The sequence below is a fragment of the Dunckerocampus dactyliophorus genome, chromosome 4, assembly GCF_027744805.1.
Source record: "Dunckerocampus dactyliophorus isolate RoL2022-P2 chromosome 4, RoL_Ddac_1.1, whole genome shotgun sequence".
Taxonomy (NCBI): Eukaryota; Metazoa; Chordata; class Actinopteri; order Syngnathiformes; family Syngnathidae; genus Dunckerocampus; species Dunckerocampus dactyliophorus.
Genome location: NC_072822.1, coordinates 33,331,395 through 33,350,655, shown reverse-complemented (window position 1 = coordinate 33,350,655; position 19,261 = coordinate 33,331,395). Strand labels below are relative to the sequence as shown.

The 19,261-nt window shown below is 39.9% G+C and overlaps 2 protein-coding genes across 2 annotated transcripts; both read right to left on the bottom strand.

The window, feature by feature from the left end:
• Positions 1-30: 30 nt before the first annotated feature.
• On the bottom strand, positions 31-6,893 carry LOC129179599 (zinc finger protein 391-like). Its single transcript, XM_054773034.1, has 3 exons — positions 5,032-6,893; positions 138-2,676; positions 31-61 (listed from the first exon to the last, which is right to left on the bottom strand). The coding sequence occupies exons 1-2, from the start codon at positions 5,207-5,209 to the stop codon at positions 1,466-1,468; spliced, it is 1,389 nt and encodes a 462-aa protein (XP_054629009.1). The 5' UTR covers positions 5,210-6,893; the 3' UTR covers positions 31-61; positions 138-1,465.
• Positions 6,894-7,620: 727 nt separating this feature from the next.
• On the bottom strand, positions 7,621-16,667 carry LOC129179598 (zinc finger protein 436-like). The gene is made up of 3 exons (XM_054773031.1): positions 16,397-16,667; positions 15,560-16,000; positions 7,621-9,812 (listed from the first exon to the last, which is right to left on the bottom strand). Exons 1-3 carry the CDS (start codon positions 16,575-16,577, stop codon positions 8,797-8,799), a joined length of 1,638 nt encoding a protein of 545 aa, XP_054629006.1. The 5' UTR covers positions 16,578-16,667; the 3' UTR covers positions 7,621-8,796.
• Between the last annotated feature and the right edge of the window lie 2,594 nt (positions 16,668-19,261).

The following is a 19,261-nucleotide window of genomic DNA, read 5'->3' as shown; positions in this document are numbered from 1 at the left end:
GGCATCAGTGGTCTGCCGATGCTTCATCCTTCACATCCTCTTGGGGGGGTAAATATTGGCGCTGGTGGAAGAGCCAAGAAGTATAAGTGCTAAATGAAATGTATTTTCACATGATGTGCTTTGTTGTAAAAGATCACCTGGTGGGGTAAGGATGAGAGGTGAGGGAGCTGCCCAGCAGGAGCTGGTTGATGTCAAGGGAGTTGGGAGCACGGCTGTCCTGAATGTTGGCTACAAGACTTGGGAGAATGATGTACTCGCCTGACACCAAAACTCAGCTCTTGGCATCAACACCATTGTCGGGGTGGTGTGTGGCTGTGGTTGGATCCCAATAAAGCAGGCAGGATGAACAAGACTTGCGTGTAACAAAGGTTTAATAAAGTCCACAAAGTACAAAAATGAGAATGTTATCGAAAAAACACTTGAACACAAACACCCGGCCTAGCCGCGGGGAAAAAAGGTGAACAAAGATAAAGCGCTGCACACACGGATAGCAGGTGAAAAAAGGTATTAAAACACTACCACCAAAAGGGTGATAGCAAAACACTACTGGTAGCCAGGTAGCAAAAATCACCGACAAAAAAACATTGCATAAGCAAGCAAACATGAGAAACACTCGACTCACAGTAGGAACAGGACATGACCAGAACTAGGGAACAAGGTATCAGAAGCAATGTGTGTGCAAAGGAAGACGTTCTGGCAAACAATGAGAGCTCGAGCATGGTCTAAATAGTCCAGTGCTGATTGCTGTCAGGTGTGCCTGAGCATCTCCCCTGGTGATTAGGTGTGCTGCAACAAAGTGAACGTTAGATGGCAGCAGAGCAGCACACCAACTCGGCAACCGAGCCACGCATGGAGCGTACCAAACTTGGAAATGCCAAATAATATGGGTCAGTTTCCCCCCCATTTTTGCTGTTTTTACATTTTCTCTTTGTAATATTTTGACTTTATTCTTATATTTTGACTTTATTCCCATCGTGTTTCACCAACCTAATTTTTTAAAAAATGGCAACTTTATTTCGTTTGTTTCTGTAAAATATTCAGACTTTAAAAAGTAATGTATTTTTTCTTCAATATTTCAACTCTACGGCTTTTAAAAAATAGCATATTTTTGTCTTTAATAATGCTACTTTATGCTACTAAAATGACAATATTTTTCCTCATAATTTACGACGTTATTCTTGTAAAATTACGTTTTCTCGTTAGATTCCAACTTTTTCCTCTTAACATTTCGCATCTATTCTTGTAAAAACGACTGCAGATTTTTCCATTTTGGCTGCTGTTTTCTTGTGAAATTGTATTTTTAGAATGCCCTGCGGGCCGCACTTTGGATACCTTTGATTTAAATTCATTAGACCATTGCCGACGCATCGTTTGTCGGACTTTAATGTGCATTTGAGGTTTCAAAGGTGCGTTGAATTCATGTTTATGTTAGCAACTAGCCCAACATCGGTGATGGAGGCTGCAGTTATAACTGCATGCTGGAATGGTGTACGTCAGTCAACACCCTGGATTGCTCGCCATGATTCATGTAGCACATCGTGTGTGTTCTCACGTGTCTTGTCAAAGTGGAACTCTGAGCAAATGTATCGCCACAAACTAAACAACTAAAAGGTTTTTCTCCCGTGTGTGTTCTCATGTGTGACGCCATATTTGTTTTCAGAGTGAATCTTTTATCGCACACTGAGCATGTAAAGGGTTTTTCCCCTGTGTGTATTCTCATGTGTGCGAGCATATTGACCTTATTAGCGAATCTTTCGCCACAAAACGAGCAACAAAAGGGTTTTTCCCCCGTGTGGATTCTCATGTGTCGTGTTAAAGAGGACCTCTGGGAAAATGTATCACCACAAACTAAACAACTAAAGGGTTTTTCTCCTGTGTGCGTTCTCATGTGTGATAGCATATCTACCTTATTGGCAAATTTTTTGCCACAAACTGAGCAACAAAAGGGTTTTTCCCCTGTGTGTGTTTTCATGTGTCTCGTCAAAACGGACCTCTGTGCAAATTTATCACCACAAACTGAACAACTAAAGGGTTTTTCTCCTGTGTGAGTCCGCAAGTGTCGAGTGAAATCACCCTTTTTAGTAAATATTTTAGCACAAACTGAGCAGGTCAAACGTCTACCTGTCTTCTTTTTAGAGCATTCAGAGTGTTTGTTGTCAGTGTGAGTCCTCATATCACCTTCACAGTCTGTATCGCTGCTCAAAGGTTCCTGGGCGTCGTCCCAGTCTTCATCCTCAGGAGAGTGTGACGTTGTGTCATCACTATCTGATAGTGGAGCTAAGGGGTTGTCTGCTTGTGATCCTCCACAGTGGTCTCCATCAGCTTCTGTTGTCATGTGTTGTGGTGATCTGCTGCTGCTTGGAAGCTCCGCCCATCTGTTGTCCTCACTTGGACTGTGATGAAGCTGTGAGAACTTTGGTGGTTTGTCTTCAAGGTCTTCCGTCTTCACAGAGACAACAGTCAGCGGGAAATTGGTGAGCTCAGCGTCCTCCCACCCTCGAGGACACTCTCCCTCCTGAGTGATCCAGAGTTCCTCATCCTCTTCTTTAACGTTGGGGGTCTGTGGCTCCTCCTCTTCCTTTTTAATGTTAGGGGGCTGTGGATCCTCCTGCTCAAGGGTTAAAGCGGTGCTTCCCCCATGCGGCTGAGGGGGACGTTCATTCATCTGCTGGACACCTGCAGGACACACGCAACAAAACTACACTTTTAGCTCAGACATGTTCGCTATTTTCTATTCCATCAAACGTGACTATTTCACAAGTCGACAGACAGAAGCTGTGGTGATGTTCTTCTACACATGGAATGTTCATGACTATCGATCATCAATTATTCCGTCGTGTGTCATATACAGCTTTGGGCAAATTAATTAGAAAAAGTAATGAGGGAAAGGCTTCTTGAGACGTCATCTGTACTTCTGTGAAGAAGATGTCGGATGTTTCGCTCCTCATCCGAAGAGCTTTGTCAGCGAACTAACAAGTGCTGGTAGCCTAGGCCTTAAATACAGTAAGAGTGGGCGGAATTTGTGTGCCAGTGCCCTCCTCCTATTGGTTCCTTACACTAAGACTGGGCGGAGTTGTGGTCTAATCCTCTCCTGCCATTAGCACCTCAGATCAAAGGGAAGTGTAGCTCCCTGAGTTGGGTATGAACGACTCTGATACTGGCTTGTTAGCATCTATTGTTCTGGCTCGGCCCTGGCTCCACCTCATTTGCAAGACTAAGAGCTGTGGGTTTTGGTCTCAGTAACCTGCTGAACACAGGGTCCAAATTAAACCTCAAACCACCATTCCGATTCAATGATGGGTTCTGTTGTTTGACAAAAATAGCTTCCTTTACTCCTCTTTCAAACCATCTGTTTTCTTTGGCCAAAATCTTTACCTCGCTGTCCTCAAAAGAGTGATTGGTTGCTTTAAGGTGTAGATTTACTGCTGATTGAGGCCCACTAGAATTGTCCCTGCGATGTTGATAAAGCCTTTTTGGAGCATTTGCTTAGTTTCCCCAATGTAGTGCTCTTTGCATTCCTCATCTTTACAGTGGATGGAATAGACCACATTGCTCTGTTTTTGGTTTGGAGCCTTGTCTTTAGGATGCACAAATTTTTGTCTCAGGGTATTTACTGGTTTGAAATAGGTAGGAATTTTGTGTTGCCATAAGATCCTCTGGAGTTTTTCGGAGACCCCCGCTACATAAGGGACTACCACTCCTCTCCTTTTTGCTTCTGTAGGCTTTTGGGTTTCTTTCCCTACTCTCTTCTTTTGACATTTGTTAAAAGCCCACCACAGGTACCCACAGGTTGAGAGCGCTCTCTGGACATGTTGTGTCTCCTTTTTCCTTCCCTCAGCACTAGTTGGTATTTGTTCCGCTCTATGTTGGAGCGTAATGTATTTGAGAAAGTAAGTCTATTTGTCTAACGCTGGACTCTTAAATAGTAGCAGTTTTTGAATCACACTTTAACCGTGTTATTATAAGCAATGAGGGGTTGCGTTCAAAGACATCACGTAATTTAAGGTAAATGTACTTCTTTTCAGTGTACGCCCAATCCCAGAGACGTATTTTTTATGTCTTTTACGTTGTTTTGAGCGAGAGGCAAAAAGAGGTGATGACGCAACTGCAGACTAAAAGAGGTCACTTTTCAAGCAGTTTTAAGCCACAGAAACGTCCACAAGGCGGCAGAAGTGCATTTGGTAAGAGCTCGGCTTGGATCTTTTGGATGGATTTACACTCAACAGCAAGGAGCACGTGGAAGAGCATGGAGGAGTGTAAGCGTGCAGAAGGTTATGCATAGTAGGGACATTTTAACGCATGTACACGCGAGTGCACACAGATTATTTCCAAATGTGAAAACTGTAAATAGTTCATGGTGTTATATTTGCAAATAAATTGTTATTTTGACGTAAAACAACACTTTTTGTCTATTGTTTATGTTATGTATGTTGATCTACTCACATCGGACGCGGACAAACACTTTGGTCTGGGACATAATGCACACTTTACAGTCGGCATGAGATTCTAATGGTAAGAAAACATTGGGCAAAAATTTCACATTATTATAATTGTAGCTCTAAAATGTGTTATTGTTAAATATCTTTATTGAAAAGAAAAGAAAAAGCCCAGTCAAAACAGTCAACAATTGAGCATAATGGAAGTGGAAAAGATGTATTTAAAATAAATAGCAAAAAATAACAGAATTCTCTCAAAATAAATAATAAAGAAATGCAGTTCTTAATGCAGTCTACTGTGGCTAATCCTGCAAGTCAGGTCACAACACCATAAATATTTCTTCGTTTAAAAAGAGTGTGTGCTTCGTGCAGAAACCGGATCGATATAGGTTTCCGCCGGAACTGAAGGCTGCAATTGCTGTATCGTATCGAAAGGGAAAAAGAGGGGAGTATATTGCTGCTGGACAACAATGACGGTTCACTCCCAGCTAGTGATGTACGATACCACTGATTTCGATTCCAGGGACATTCAGGACAACAATAATGTTTGAATGTGTTTAAAGTAGAAGGCTGGTAAGTAGACTAGTAAACATACCTTCTATGTGTAAGGCAACGTGACACTCGCCAACAGCTTCCAGTTGTTGCCGATGTCGCTCCTTCTCCTCTCTTGTTCGAGAAAGTTCCTCCTCGTACGACGCTATCGTTCTTTCAAACAGCGCGAATATTTCATCAGCCGCCGCCATTAGTCGCTCCTTCACCAACTCTTTCAACATTTTCAGTGTTTTGGACTCGATTACACTTCGCCCTTGGTCTCCCGTCGAGCTGGAAGCGTTGCTAACTTCCGCGTTTTACTTCTTCGATGGAGGTTTTCCGGCACCTAAAGGCTCCGTGACGTCACACTACTGCCATCTTGCGGCGGTGTTGAAATTGCTCAATACAGCATGAGAACGGAAGAAAGAAGAGCAGCAGAAGCGCCACAATGGAGATTATTGCTAGTCTTTCTCAGCAAAAACATTGAACAGTTGTACATTTGCCGCGATTAGACAAGATTATGCGCTTTCATCGTTACCACAAAATGTTAAATCACGTTAAATTTCAATGTATGTTGTGTTGTCCTCACCGTATGTGCATTTTTTATGTCTTTTTGTTTCTCATAAAATTATGACTTTTATAAAAGAATGTCTTTTTTTCTTTAATATTTCGCCACCAGAATTATTTTGTTCTCATAGTATTACGAGTTTATTCTTGGAAAATTCCACAATTCCGAACTATTTCAATTTTTTATTTTTTTCCCTCATAATTTTGACTTTATTGCTATAATATTTTGACTTTATTGTAGTAGCATTATAACTTTTTCCTCAACCTAATTTCCCCCAAATTATACTTTACTTTTTCTCGTAATATAACGACTTGAAAAAACGTCTTTTTTCTTTAACATTTCAACACTGTGCAACTAAAATAACATGATTATTATCTCGTAATATTACAGTTATTCTCATAAATTACACATTGTTTCTCTTCATAATTTGACTTTATTCTTGTAAAAAATATTTATAAAATTTTGCTGTTGTTCTTTTTGTTATCTTGTTTATCTTTAGAATGTGCCGTGGGCCATTACAAAACAGCCGCGGGCCTCATTTTGGTCAACCCTGGCCTACAGTGAAGGAAGCAATCTGTATTGCATGTCGTTTTGAACCAAAATGTCAATAATGCTACAAAAATGTCGTATTTTACAAAGGTTCTTCTAAATTTCGGATCAGGCGTTCCGAAGGGGTGCCATCTGGAAACAATTGGTCACACCAGGTCAGTCCTCAATAACTCTTTTGTCCATAAAAGCATCAAATAAAACGTCAAAAAGGCGGAACGTTGATGCACTGTTGACTTTTGCATTTCTCCGTTATGCAGGAGTTCCTTGCTTCATAACAAAAGCGGGTCATGTAAACAATTAAATGTAAGTAATGAAGACAATGCCTGAATAAAGACATAGAACTTGAGCTGTTTAGGGTCAGGTAACATACAGAGCGCATAGCGGTGTACACGTCTGGCCAAAAGTGGCTTTCCAACTCAAACGCTAAAACATCATCACATGCAAACGACAATGACTTGATAACATGTGACCTAAGTCAGTCATTCTCAACAGTTGGCGGGTGTCGACGCAAAAGTGATTCTAGACCAGTGGTGTCCAAAGTGTGGCCCAACGGTCATTTGTGGACCGCAGCTGTTTTTTTGGCCTGCGGCACATTTTAAATATAGAATTTAACAACAAAACTACAACATCAACAACAAAAAAACACAACAAAAGCAGCAAAGATGGAGAAATCAGCAGTAATATTACAAAAATAAAGTCAAAATGTTCAGGAAAAAAAAGTTGTATTCAAATGAGAATAAAGTTGCGTTATGATGAGGAAAAATATTGTAATTTTAGTAGCATGGAAGTTGAAAATAAAAAAAATACTTTAAATTAAAGTCATAATACTATAAGAAATAATACAGTTGACGTTTTTGGAAAATTAGGTGGTGAAAAAAGTTAGAATATCACGGAAATAAAGTCAAAATATTACGGGAATTAATTTATAATTACGAGAAGAAAATTTACAGGAAGAAATTTGAACTAGTTGGAAAATTAAAACAAAAAAAACAACTGTCATTTTATGAGAATAAAGTCAAAATATGGCCGCACCGTGGTCTAGTGGTTAGCATGTTGGCCACACAGTCAGGAGATCGAGAAGACCTGGGTTTGAATCTCCAGAATCTGTGTGGAGTTTGCATGTTCTCCCCGTGCATGTGTGGGTTTTCTCCGGGTACTCCGGTTTCCTTCCACATTCCAAAAACAATTGGTGACTCTAAATTGTCCATAGGTATGAATGTGAGTGTGAATGGTTGTTTGTCTATATGTGCCCTGCCATTGGCTGGCGACCACCCAAGGGTGTACCCCGCCTGTCGCCCGAAGTCAGCTGGGATAGGCTCCAGCATACCCCCGCGACCCTTATGAGGAGAAGCAGTTTAGAAAATGGATGGATGGATGGAAAGTCAAAATATTAAGAAAAAAATATGTATTCTAACAAGAAAAAAAGTCACAATTTAACAAGAATAAGCTTGTAATATTATGAGGGAAAATAATGTAATTTTAGTAGCATAAAGTGTGAACTATTAAAAGAAAAAAAGTTATAAAAAATTCATAATATTATGGGAAACAATAGAATTGTCATTTTTGCAAAATTAGGTTGTAGAAAAAAAATAATATTATGGGAATAAAATCTAAATATTATGGGAATTTAGTCATAATTACAAGAAGAACATTTACAGGAAGAAAGTTGAACTAGTTGGAAAATAAAAACGGAAAAAACAGCTGTAATTTTACGAGAAAAAATTCTAAATATTAAGACAAATTGTAATGAGAAAAAAAGTCGCACTTTAACCAGAATACACTTGTAAAATTATGAGGAAAAATAATGTAATATTAAAATATAATTTGAAATATTAAAGAAAAAAAAACAGTTTTTTATATTCATAATACTGTGAGAAACAATACAGTTGTCATTTTTGGAAAATTTGGTTGTGGAAAAATCTGAGGCAAGTGAGGCCTGCAGTTCTTTGGATGTTGTTGTGGGGTCTTTTGTGACCTCTTGGATAAGTCGTCGCTGCGCTCTTGGGGTAATTTTGGTTGGCTTGCCACTCCTGGGAAGGTTCACCACTGTTCCATGTTTTCGCCATTTGTGGATAATGGCCCTCACTGTGGTTTGCTGGAGTCCCAAAGTTTCAGAAATGGCTTTTTAACCTTTTCCAAACTGATAAATCTCAATTAATATCAGTCAAATTAGGTTTTAAATGGGGGCGGGGGGATTACTTTTTCACACAGAGCCATGTAGGTTTGAATTTTTTTTCTCCCTTAATAATAAAAAGGTTCATTTAAAAACTGCATTTTGTGTTCAGTTGTGTTGTCATTGACTAATATTTCAATTAGTTTGATGATCTGAAACATTTAAGTGTGACAAACATGCAAAAAATAAATAAATCAGGAAGGTGACAAACACTTTTTCACATCACTGTATATCTGTAACAAGCCCAGCCATCAGCCAGCATACTGGTGTTTCCACAATTTCAATGACTATTCAATGTGTCAGTCATCATTTTGCCACCAAGGTGAGTTGTACTCATATTTATGTTTGCAACTAGTCTCATATTTGTGTCGACTGCGCCTGCAGTTACAACTATCCTGGAATATACACTACCTGCCAAAAATGTGGACACAGTTTCTCATTCATTAGCATGAGGAAGTGTGTCCAAACTTTTGGCTGGCAGTGTAAATACACTACCTGGTAGATATGCCAAGACAACACCCTGAATTGCTCGCCTTGATTCACGGAGGACACTCTGTGTGTGTTCCCATGTGTCTATTCAAAGTGGAACTCTGAGCAAATGAATCGCCACAGACTGAGCAGCTAAAAGGTTTTTCTCCCGTGTGTGTTCTCATGTGTGATACCACATGCATCTTTCGGGAGAATCGCTCGCCACAGACTGAGCAACTAAAAGGTTTTTCTCCCGTGTGCGTCCTCACGTGTGACAGCATATTTACTTTATGAGAGAATCTTTCGCCACAAACCGAGCAGCAAAAGGGTTTTTCCCCCGTGTGTGTTCTCATGTGCCTGGTCAAAGTGGACCTCTGAGCAAATTTATCACCGCAAACTAAACAACTAAAAGGTTTTTCTCCTGTGTGTGTCCGTATGTGTCGAGTGAAATCACCCTTTTTAGTAAATATTTTAGCACAAACTGAGCAGGTCAAACGTGTACCTGTCTTCTTTTCAGAGCATTCAGAGTGTTTGTTGTCAGTGTGAGTCCTCATATCACCTTCCCAGTCTGTATCACTGCTCAAAGGTTCTTGTGTGTCCTCCCAGTCTTCATCCTCAGGAAAGTGTGACGCTGTGTCGTCACTATGTGGTGGTGGAGCTAAGAGGTTGTCTGCTTGTGATCCTCCACAGTGGTCTCCATCAGCTTCTGTTGTCATGTGTTGTGGTGAGCTGCTGCTGCCTCTGTTCTCCTCACTTGAACTGTGGCAAAGCTGTGAGGACTCAGGTGGTTTGTCTTCATGGTCTTCAGTCTTCACAGAGACACCAGTCAGTGGCAACTTGGTGAGATCAGCCTCCCTGAACCCTAAACGATGCTCTCCATCCTGAGTGATCCAGAGTTCCTCCTCTTCTTCTTTAATGTGGAGGGGCTGTGGCTCCTTCTCTTCTGCTGTCACGTCAGAGGGCTGTGGCTTCTCCCCCTCCTCCTCTTTAAACTGGGGGTGCCGTGGATCCTCCTGATTCAAAGGTAAGCACCCCCCCTGTGGCTCAGGGGGACTTTCGTCTTGACCATCAATCATCTGCTGGGCGTCTGCAGGTCACAAACAACAAGCACACTTGAACTCAGACATGTCAAATATGATATAAATCCATCAAATATGAATATTTTACAAGTGGACAGGCAGAAGCAGTGGTGATGTCCTTCTACACATGGAATGGCCATGGTTATTGATCATCAATATTTTGTGCTGTGTCATTGGAAGAATTGGGCATTGCCAATATACTGGATGACGGTATTATCCAATATCGGTCCTTTTGACATGGTGCTGGTGCTCAAACGATGACCAAATCGGTACTTAAAACAGGAAAATATACAAATTTTGTCCATAAACAATCCCTTTGAACTTGGTGAACCAACTTTTGTCTGAGGGTGTTAGTGGGTTTGAAATGTTTGGAGAAAATCCTTCTGAGTCTGTCCCACAAAACAGCAACATATGGGACCACCGCATTTCGCCTACTGTTCCTAGGTTCGGGTGTTGCGCCCTGAGTCAGCAGTTCTACTCTTCTAAAATTTAGACCTTTTATCTCCTTCGATTACAACCTTTTTATCCTTTATTTTGACTTAATTCTCCGAAAATTACAACTGTTCTTTCCATTTCTGCTGTTCTATTACAACTTTCCTCTTGTCAATTTGCTTGTCGTAATTCTGACTTTATTCTTGTAATATTATTACTTTTTCCCAACCTTATTTTTTTTAAATTACAACGTGATCCTTTCTTTTTCTAAATATTATGTCTTTAAAAACACATTTTTTCAAATATATTTCAACTCTATGCCACTAAATGACATTACGTTTCCTCAAAATATTACAAGTTTATTCTCAGAAAATTTCTGTTGTTTTTTTTTTTTTTCAAAATAATTTTACAAACTTTCTTCTTGTGAATTTTGTTGTCATTATATTACTACTTTATTCCCATAATATTTGGACTTTAATCCCATAATGTTTCCTAATTTAATTTTCCAAAACACCATTTTGTTTTAATATTTCAACTTTATAAGACTACAGAGTGATTATTTTTTTCTCATATTCCTTTATTCTCTGAGATTTTTGCTTTTTTCTTGTTAGATTACAACAATTTCCTCTTAATAGTTTGAATTCATGATCATTTAATGTAAATTACTGCAGATTTGTTCGTTTTTCTTGTTTTTTTTTTTTTTTACTTTTCTTGTTAAATTATGTTTTTAGAATGTGTAAAAAAAAAAAAGCAGAGGGCCGCAAATGTCCTACAGGCAGTTTGGACACCCCTGGCTTTCAACAATCCTGACATCTTCCCCACAAAGACTGTCTCATTCCACGGGAAAAGTGGCACCGGGCGAGTTGTTTTGCCACCAGGCATACTGTTGTATACTGTAGAGCAGTCTTCACCAGCCAAGCAGGACAACAACAACAACCTGATGGTGACCACCCCCAGGGAACACACCCACCAGAGTTCTAAATAGGGAGACTTAACATCTTAATTTTAGAACAGAAGAAGACTTTTGGATTAAAAGTGAAACGTATTCCAAAACAAAAAGAGTCCAGTTGCCTTGATTCACCCTCTGCGGATAGTATAGCTATCTAGTATAACTCCAATAGATTGCTGCTCGTTTCACACAAATAAAAAAAGACAATCGGATATCCCAACGCATGTGTTAAAGTACAAGGCTAATAAACATTTAAAAACAACCTTCAATGTGTAGAACAATGTGAGCCTTGCAAACAGCTTCCAGTTGCTGTTGATATCGCTCCTTTTCCTCTCGTGCTCGGGAAAGTTCCTCCTCGTAGAACGCTATCGTTCTTTCAAACAGCGCGAATATTTCATCAGCCGCCGTCATTAGTCGCTCCTTCACCAACTCTTTCAGCATTTTCGATGTTTTAAGTCAATTATATTTCGTCTTATGTGCCCTTTGTCTCGCCTCTTCAGCCGCCGTCTTCTTCGTTTGAGGTTTTGCGGGAGCGAAAGCAAACGCAAAGCCACACTGCTGCCATCTTGCGGCGGTGTTGAAAACTACCCACAATAACAAAGAATACCTGCAATAGCGCCACAACAGCATGTAATGGTTGTGCATTGCAGTACGCTAAATAATGTTTTAATTCATTGCGTTTGTGTATTTTGAATTCGTCTATTACGTCAGAGAGATTAAAAGTGCTGTCTCGCATATACTTTGCTTTCTCTGGTCTGAATCGGTTGATGTCTAAACTTGGGCTTTCTTCCTTTTCCCACACTTTAAAATTTAAAGCGAGGCAAAAAGCGTCACAACGCCACACGTGACATCGCTCTCTTTTTCATTGGTCAGCAGAACGTAAACAGGAAAAAGGTTTGCTGGGCGGACCTTGAAACAATGAGTTTCAAGTCGATTTCTTGAGTCACCAACTGAAGTGAATCCGGTACTCGATTTACTCGAGTCTCTTCCAAGTTATTTTCCTCCAATGATTCAATTGAGCAAAATTTGAATAATATAGCAACGCACAAAATATTTATCAGAATAAACGTCTCTACTTCCAAATGAAGCCTCTTCACAAAAAACAACTAAATGAAACTACAGCAGCCAAAACAACATGGCAAATTGTAATAAATTAAGATCAAACTGTGAAAAATTTAAATAGAATTAAGTACAATATTTTCCCAAATCAACCTTTCTAAAAACTAAATGCACATAACTGACTCCTTGTAAAAAAATACTGCTTGGCAGACGAGCGGTGCGCATGCAGAGCTGTAGACGCTTGTCAAGCACCCGCGAGTCAGTGGAACTCGCAGTCTCCATCGAGCACTTGTAAGTCAGTGAAGTTTGAGTCTCTGTTGAGTACCTGTAAGTCAGCAAAACTCGAGTCTGCGTCAACCACGTGCATCTGAGAAACTCAAATGTTTGTCTTGAGTTAGTGAAAGTTGCAGTCTTTATCGAGCAGTCGTAAGTCAGTGAAGTTCAAGTCTTCGTTGAGTACCTCTGAGTCAGTGAAGTTCGAGTCTTTGTTTAGTACCTCTGAGTCAGCGAAACTCGAGTCTGTGTCAACCCACGTGTCAGTGAACTCTTGTGTTTATCGAGCTCCTGAGTCTGAAACTCGCGGTCTTGTTGAGGACCCATGAGTCAGTGAAACTTGCAGTCTTCATCAACCACTCGCAAGTCAGTGAAGTTCAAGACTGCATTGAGTACCTGTGAGTCACTGAAGTTCGAGTCTTCGTTAAATATCTGTGAGTCAGTGAAACGCGAATGTGCACCAACCCATGCGTCAAGCTCCTGTGAGTCGGTGAAACTCGCGGACTTTTCGAACACCCGTGAGTCAGTGAAACTCTCAAGTCTTCATCAAGCAATCCTAAGACACTGAAGGTCAAGTCTTTGTTGAGTACCCGTGAGTCAGTAAAGTTTGCGTCTTCATTGAATACCTCTGAGTCAGTAAAACTCGAGTGTTCATCAGCCCATGAGTCAGTGAAACTTGACTGTTCGTCAAGCTCCTGTGAGTCGGTGAAACTCGCAGACTTGTCGAACAACCGTGCGTCAGTAAAACACGGAGTCTTCATTGAGCATTCGTAAATCAGTGAAGTTCGAGCCTTCGTTTGTTTCCTTTTTCAATTTAGCTAACAGTAAGCAGGGGTGAGAAAGTGAACAAGGTAAAGGAGACGAGTAGCTGTGAGTCCTGATTTGGTCAAAACCGTGCAAATTTTGAGTATCTCGTTCAGCCATTTTCTATACCGCTTCTCCTCTTTAGGGTCACGGGAGCATGCTGGAGCCTATCCCAGCTGACTTCTGGCGACAGGCGGGGTACACCCTGGACTGGTCGCCAGCCAATGGCAGGGCACATATAGACAAACAACCATTCACACTCACATTCATACCTATGGACAATTTAGAGTCTCCAATTAACCTAACATGCATGTTTTTGGGATGTGGGAGGAAACCGCAGTACCCGGAGAAAACCCACACACACACGGGGAGAACATGCAAACTCCACACAGAGATGCCCAAGGGAGAATCGAATCCAGGTCTCCCCAATCTCCAGGCTGTTACTGTGTTGGCCAACATGCTAACCACTAGACCACCGTGCGGCTATCTCGTTCATGACTCTGACAAACATGGATCATCACTGTCTGTGTTGACAACTTTAATAATCATAGGGACAATGTAGCAGAATGCAGTGCTATTTCACTTGCAGTGCTGGTGTAATAATAGTAAGTACACTCTAATTCCTCGTTAATCACGGTTAATTCGTGGTAATGAATTTCGGCAAAGTAGGATTCCTTCTTCATAAATGGAATATTTTCATAGTTAGAGCACAGAAAACCTGTTTATGACCTTCTAAATAGGGTTTTTAACATTAATAGAGCGCTCTAGACATGAAATAACACCCCTACAGACAACTTGACACTCGTATTACCCAACATAGTCGACAATATAAGACTAATTAATCCATTTAAGACATGAATAAGACTCATGTTCGTGTGTTGCTATAAATGTGTTCCCTAGGCAACCTGAGTGATGGGTGGACATAAAGTGACATCAGGGGTTCGGAGTTGGGTTTTAGCTTGGCGTGGGTTACGGTCACAGCATTAGCGTATTTTTATTAGGGATTATTGTTGATTGATTAGCATTCAAACCTGCAATAAAAGCCTGTTGTTCCTGCGACCAAGTCTGGTGCTTGTGTGCCTCAGACTCACTGATTACAGTAACATTACTGACACCTAGTGACCAGTGTGGAATACCACATACAATCACATCTTTGAATGTATCTTTTGAATGCCGTATATTTTTGCATTTTAGTACATTTTGCCATTTTTATGTTTGAAAATGCTTAAAAATAAATCCCTTTCTTAAGGCCCTTAAGGTCTTATAAGGCCTAATAATAGGCCATACTCAACAACAAAACATGATTCATTCATATTTTTGAAAAAACGCGATAGAGGGAAGCTGAGAAATTCAAACTGCAAAGTATTGAGGGATGACTTTGTAGCACTTTTTTTTTTAGAAACTCAGAGCGTTTCATTCACGCCACAGTCACACACTGCTGATGGTGAGCTACATCTGAAATGCTAATTCCTGCAAACACTCTCTCTGACCACCACCATACATGCATTTGCACGTATAGGCTGAACTGTACTGGCACATTTTGAGCTGAGATTTGTTTGGCACTGGTAGTTTCATTCAATGATATCATTTTATTGAAGTTACACCGGAACATTAAGACTGACGTTACACTCAAAGTACCCTGAACTTACAATGAGACATTTAAGTGAATTGTAGCACTTGCATGTGTTCCCATGTGTCTGTTCAAAGTGGACCTCTGAGCAAATGTGTCGCCACAGACCGAGCAGCTGAAAGGTTTTTCTCCTGTGTGCGTCCTCATGTGGCTCTTCAAATGACTATAATATGAGAATCTTTTAGCACAAACGGTGCACGTAAAACATTTTTCTCCTGTGTGTGTTCGCATGTGCAATATCGCATAATCTTTTCTGAAGAATTTTTTACCGCAAATTGAACAATTAAAGGGTTTTTCACCCGTGTGCGTCATCATGTGTCTTTTCAAATTGGCCTTGACTGCAAACGTGTCACCGCACACTGAGCAACCAAAGGGTTTTTCTCCCGTGTGCGTTCTCATGTGCCCGACCACATGCTGCTTTCGGGAGAACCTTTTACCACAAACTGAGCATCTAAAGGGTTTTTCTCTCGTGTGCGTCTGCACGTGTCGAGCCAAATAGCTCTTATAAGAAAAGCTTTTAGCACAAAATGAGCAGGCAAACCGTTCTTTGTCCGTCTTCTTTTCAGCGCATTCAGAGTGTTTGTTGTCAGTGCAAGTCCTCATATCACCTTCACAGTCTGTTTCACTGCTCAGGAGTTCTTGAGTGTCGTCCCTGACTTCACCCTCAGGAGAGTGTGAAGTTGTGTCGTCACTATCGGATAGCGGTGCTAAGAGGTTGTCTGCTTGTGGGTGGTCTCCATCAGCTTCTGTTGTCATGTGTTGTGGTGAGCTGCTGCTCAGAGGCTCCGCCCCTCTGTTCTCCTCACTTGGACTGTGATGAAGCTGTGAGGACTCAGGTGGCTTGTCTTCATGGTCTTCAGTCTTCACAGAGAAAACAGTCAGTGGCAACTTGGTGAGATCAGCCTCCTCCAGCCCTAGAAGACACTCTGTCTCCTGAGTGATGCAGAGTTCCTTTTCCTCTTTAACATGGGGGGGCTGTGGATCCGCCTGTTTCAGAGTGGAGCGCCCCTCCTGGCGTTCTTCTTGACGACCAATTTGCTGCTGGGCGTCTGCAGGACACAAACCAGAATTATTACGGAAGCTTATTATGGAATTTGATTTAACAATTAATTTTTTGGGGGCATCGTTGTCTTGTTTTAAGCAATAGCAATTATACTTAATATATGTAATTAGTGTAAGGAGAGCACAGTTGAAAATGATTGCTTTCTGGCATTATTGCACATTAAATTGTCCAACATTTAATGCTTATAAAGTGACCACAAATAAAAAGTAGATTACTAAAATGTATCAATACTGTACATTCGTACATTGGCCGCCATCTTGGATTATATTACCATACTGTACTGTGGTTTCATAAATAACATTAATTAATGGTGTCTACTCGACTCCGTATATTAAACAATGCCAAAAGATTAAGGAGATGGTTAGTGAACATGTAAACATACGTGAAACTTGCAATCTAACGTCAGTCTTGCAAACAGCAGCTGTCTGGTGTTGCCGATGTCGCTCCTTCGCCCTTCTTGTTCGAGAAAGTTCCTCCTCGTACGACGCTATCGTTCTTTCAAACAGTGCAAATATTTCATCAGCCGCCGCCATAAGTCGTTCCTTCACCAACTCCTTCAACATTTTAAAGGATTAAAAAAAAACGCGATTACACTCCGTCGTCTGCGCCCTTTGTCTTCAAGTGTTGCTAACTTCCGCCTTTTTCGTCGTCGATCGAGGTTTTACGGCAGCTGACGCATTCGTGACGTCACACTACTCAATGGATAATAAGTTTGTGTATGTAATGACAAGATTGGACTTCTTCTCTCGTCGTACACCCCAAATGCAAATTAATGTTTTATGATAATGTTTGTGTATATCCATCGCCGTGTGCATACATCCTAACACACGTGACACGCGACTCCCTTCTCTTATTGGTCAGCAAAATGTAAACAGGAAAAAGGTTTGCTGTACGGAGCGTTGAGTGAAACCGGACTTTGCTTTGCTGCAGCAGCCACATTTACAGACAGAACACGATTAAAATCCGAATAAAAATGTAAAGTTAAAGAAGAGAAAAACAAAAGAGTAAATAATATACAATAAAATAGGAAGCAACACAAACACTCAGCAAACATTTATTCTGTGTCAAGATAAAGAAAACCAACAAAAAGCCTTGCATGGATCATAGCAAATACCATACCACACTAACTTTATTTATAAAGCCGTTTAGCCACAGTTGAAAAACATAGGGCTGTACAGTACATCAAAATAAGTCAAATTCAGGAAAAACATGATGAGAAACATAAAAGCAAACATGAAAATATACAGTAGTAAAGAAATACAAGCACATGACATTGCAAGTAGATAAATATAATAAAACAATGACTCAAAATAAATAAGCTCAAGTCTCAAGTCAAGCCAAACAGTAAAAGTAGGTTTTATGATGGGACTAAAGATAGTGAGGGGGCCTATTGATTTTGGAACCTGGAGCTGATCAGCTGACCTGAGACACCAGGAAAGAGCATGGGGTGGAGCAGCTCAGAGGGGCAAGGCGGGGCAAAACCATTTAAAGACACATTTTTAAAATGGACTCTAAAATGCACAGTTAGCCAGTGGAGTGAGGTCAAAACAGGAGTGAGGTGTTCTCTCTTGTTTAGCACCAGTTAAAACTGAAACCGAGCAGCTGCATTTTGGACCATGCGGGCAGAGGGGACAGGGATGACTGGCTAACTTCAAAATAAAGTGTGGTCCAGTATTCCAGCCTAGGTGTAACAAAAGCATGGATTACTGTCTCAAAGTGCTGTTAGGTCAAGCAGGACCAGAATTACATGATCACCAGAACCAGTGGCGTAAATAGGAAATGGAAATAGGCCTAAAATGAGCCAATACAGAATGGTCCAGACTATGTTGTTGCTAAAATAGACAAGGAAAATGTAATTATTTGTCCCACTTAAGTCATCCTGGGCTGATTTTTGGCAGAAGCAACAGCTGACTTGTACTTTACTTGTACTTTATCAAATTGATAGATACACTGGAAAACAATATTCACATCTTGGCAAATACAGTACATCAAAAACAATTAAGTGTGGCGTTCAATGTCCAGAAATAAATACAGAATTAGACAAAAACATATTAGGACAGAGGTGTCCAAAATGCAGCCCTATTTTTTTTAATTGGTCCACGACACATTCCAAAAAATATAATTTAACAAGAAAACTGAAAAAAACAGCAAAAATGTAAAAAATCAGCAGTAATTTTACAAGAATAAAGTCAAAATATCAAATAGCGAGAAAAATTTGTAATTTACGAGAATAACGTCTTATTATAAGGAAAAACTATTTAATCTTAGTAGCATAGAGTTGAAAATGTAAAAAAAAAGTCATAATATTATGAAAAACAAACCAAACCAAACTAAAGTTATAATTTTTGGAAAAGCAGGTTATAATCAGGTAATAATATTAAGTTATAATATTAAAGTCAAAATATGAAGGCAATAAAGTAATTATTGCTACAAGAAAGTTGAACTAGTTGGAAAATGAAAAAAAAAACTGCAGAAATGGAAAAAAAAACTGCTACAATTTTGTGAAAAAAAGTCAAAATATTAAAAAAGTCACATTCTAAAGAGAAAAAAAGTTGCAATTTTACGAGAATAAATTCATAATATTATGGGGACAAATAATGTCATTTTAGTAACAGAGTTGACACACTAAAAAAAAAAACATACAAAAAAAGTATTTTTTTAAAGTTGTAATATTATGGGAAACAAAACAAAATTAGAATTTTTGGAAAATTAGGCTAGGAGAAAAGTTATAATATTCAGGGAATAAATTCATAATATTATGAGAAAAAAATGTATGAAGATTATCTAAGGAGAAAGTTTACAAATTTGGAAAATAAAAAAAAAAGTGAAAAATAAGACAACAGATCTAAGTTCATACCAATAAAACGTTTTTGAACCTATTTCACAAAGCTAAGATGCGTGTTTGTCTTGAAATACAGTCAAACCTGTCTTAGCGGCCACCTGTCTATAACGGCCACCTGCCTATAGCGGCCACGTTTGCCGTTTCCCTTTAGTGGACGCCATAGACAGGTTTGACTGTATATGTATAACTTCTTAGCATTGCTTTACAAAACATCAAAGTGGGTCTTGCATCTTTTCATTTTCACTATGTGGCCCTCAGTGGAAAAGGTTTGAACACCCCTACAGCAGATCTTCAGTGACTCTGCAGGTGACCGTCCAAAGAAGATTTGCAAGAAAATGTATCACCACAAACCAAGCAACTCAAAGGTTTTTGGAATAATCTTTTACCACAACTTGAGCAAGTGAA

Coding starts and splice junctions, on each gene's coding strand:
- LOC129179599 (XM_054773034.1), bottom strand. CDS start 5,209: ATGTTGAAAGAGTTGGTGAAGGAGCGACTAATGGCGGCGGCTGATGAA. Junction 2,677..5,031: donor CGTTGCCTTACACATAGAAG/GTATGTTTACTA, acceptor TGTGTCCTGCAG/GTGTCCAGCAGATGAATGAA.
- LOC129179598 (XM_054773031.1), bottom strand. CDS start 16,577: ATGTTGAAGGAGTTGGTGAAGGAACGACTTATGGCGGCGGCTGATGAA. Junction 16,001..16,396: donor CGTTAGATTGCAAGTTTCAC/GTATGTTTACAT, acceptor TGTGTCCTGCAG/ACGCCCAGCAGCAAATTGGT. Junction 9,813..15,559: donor CAGTGAAACAGACTGTGAAG/GTGATATGAGGA, acceptor TGTGACCTGCAG/ACGCCCAGCAGATGATTGAT.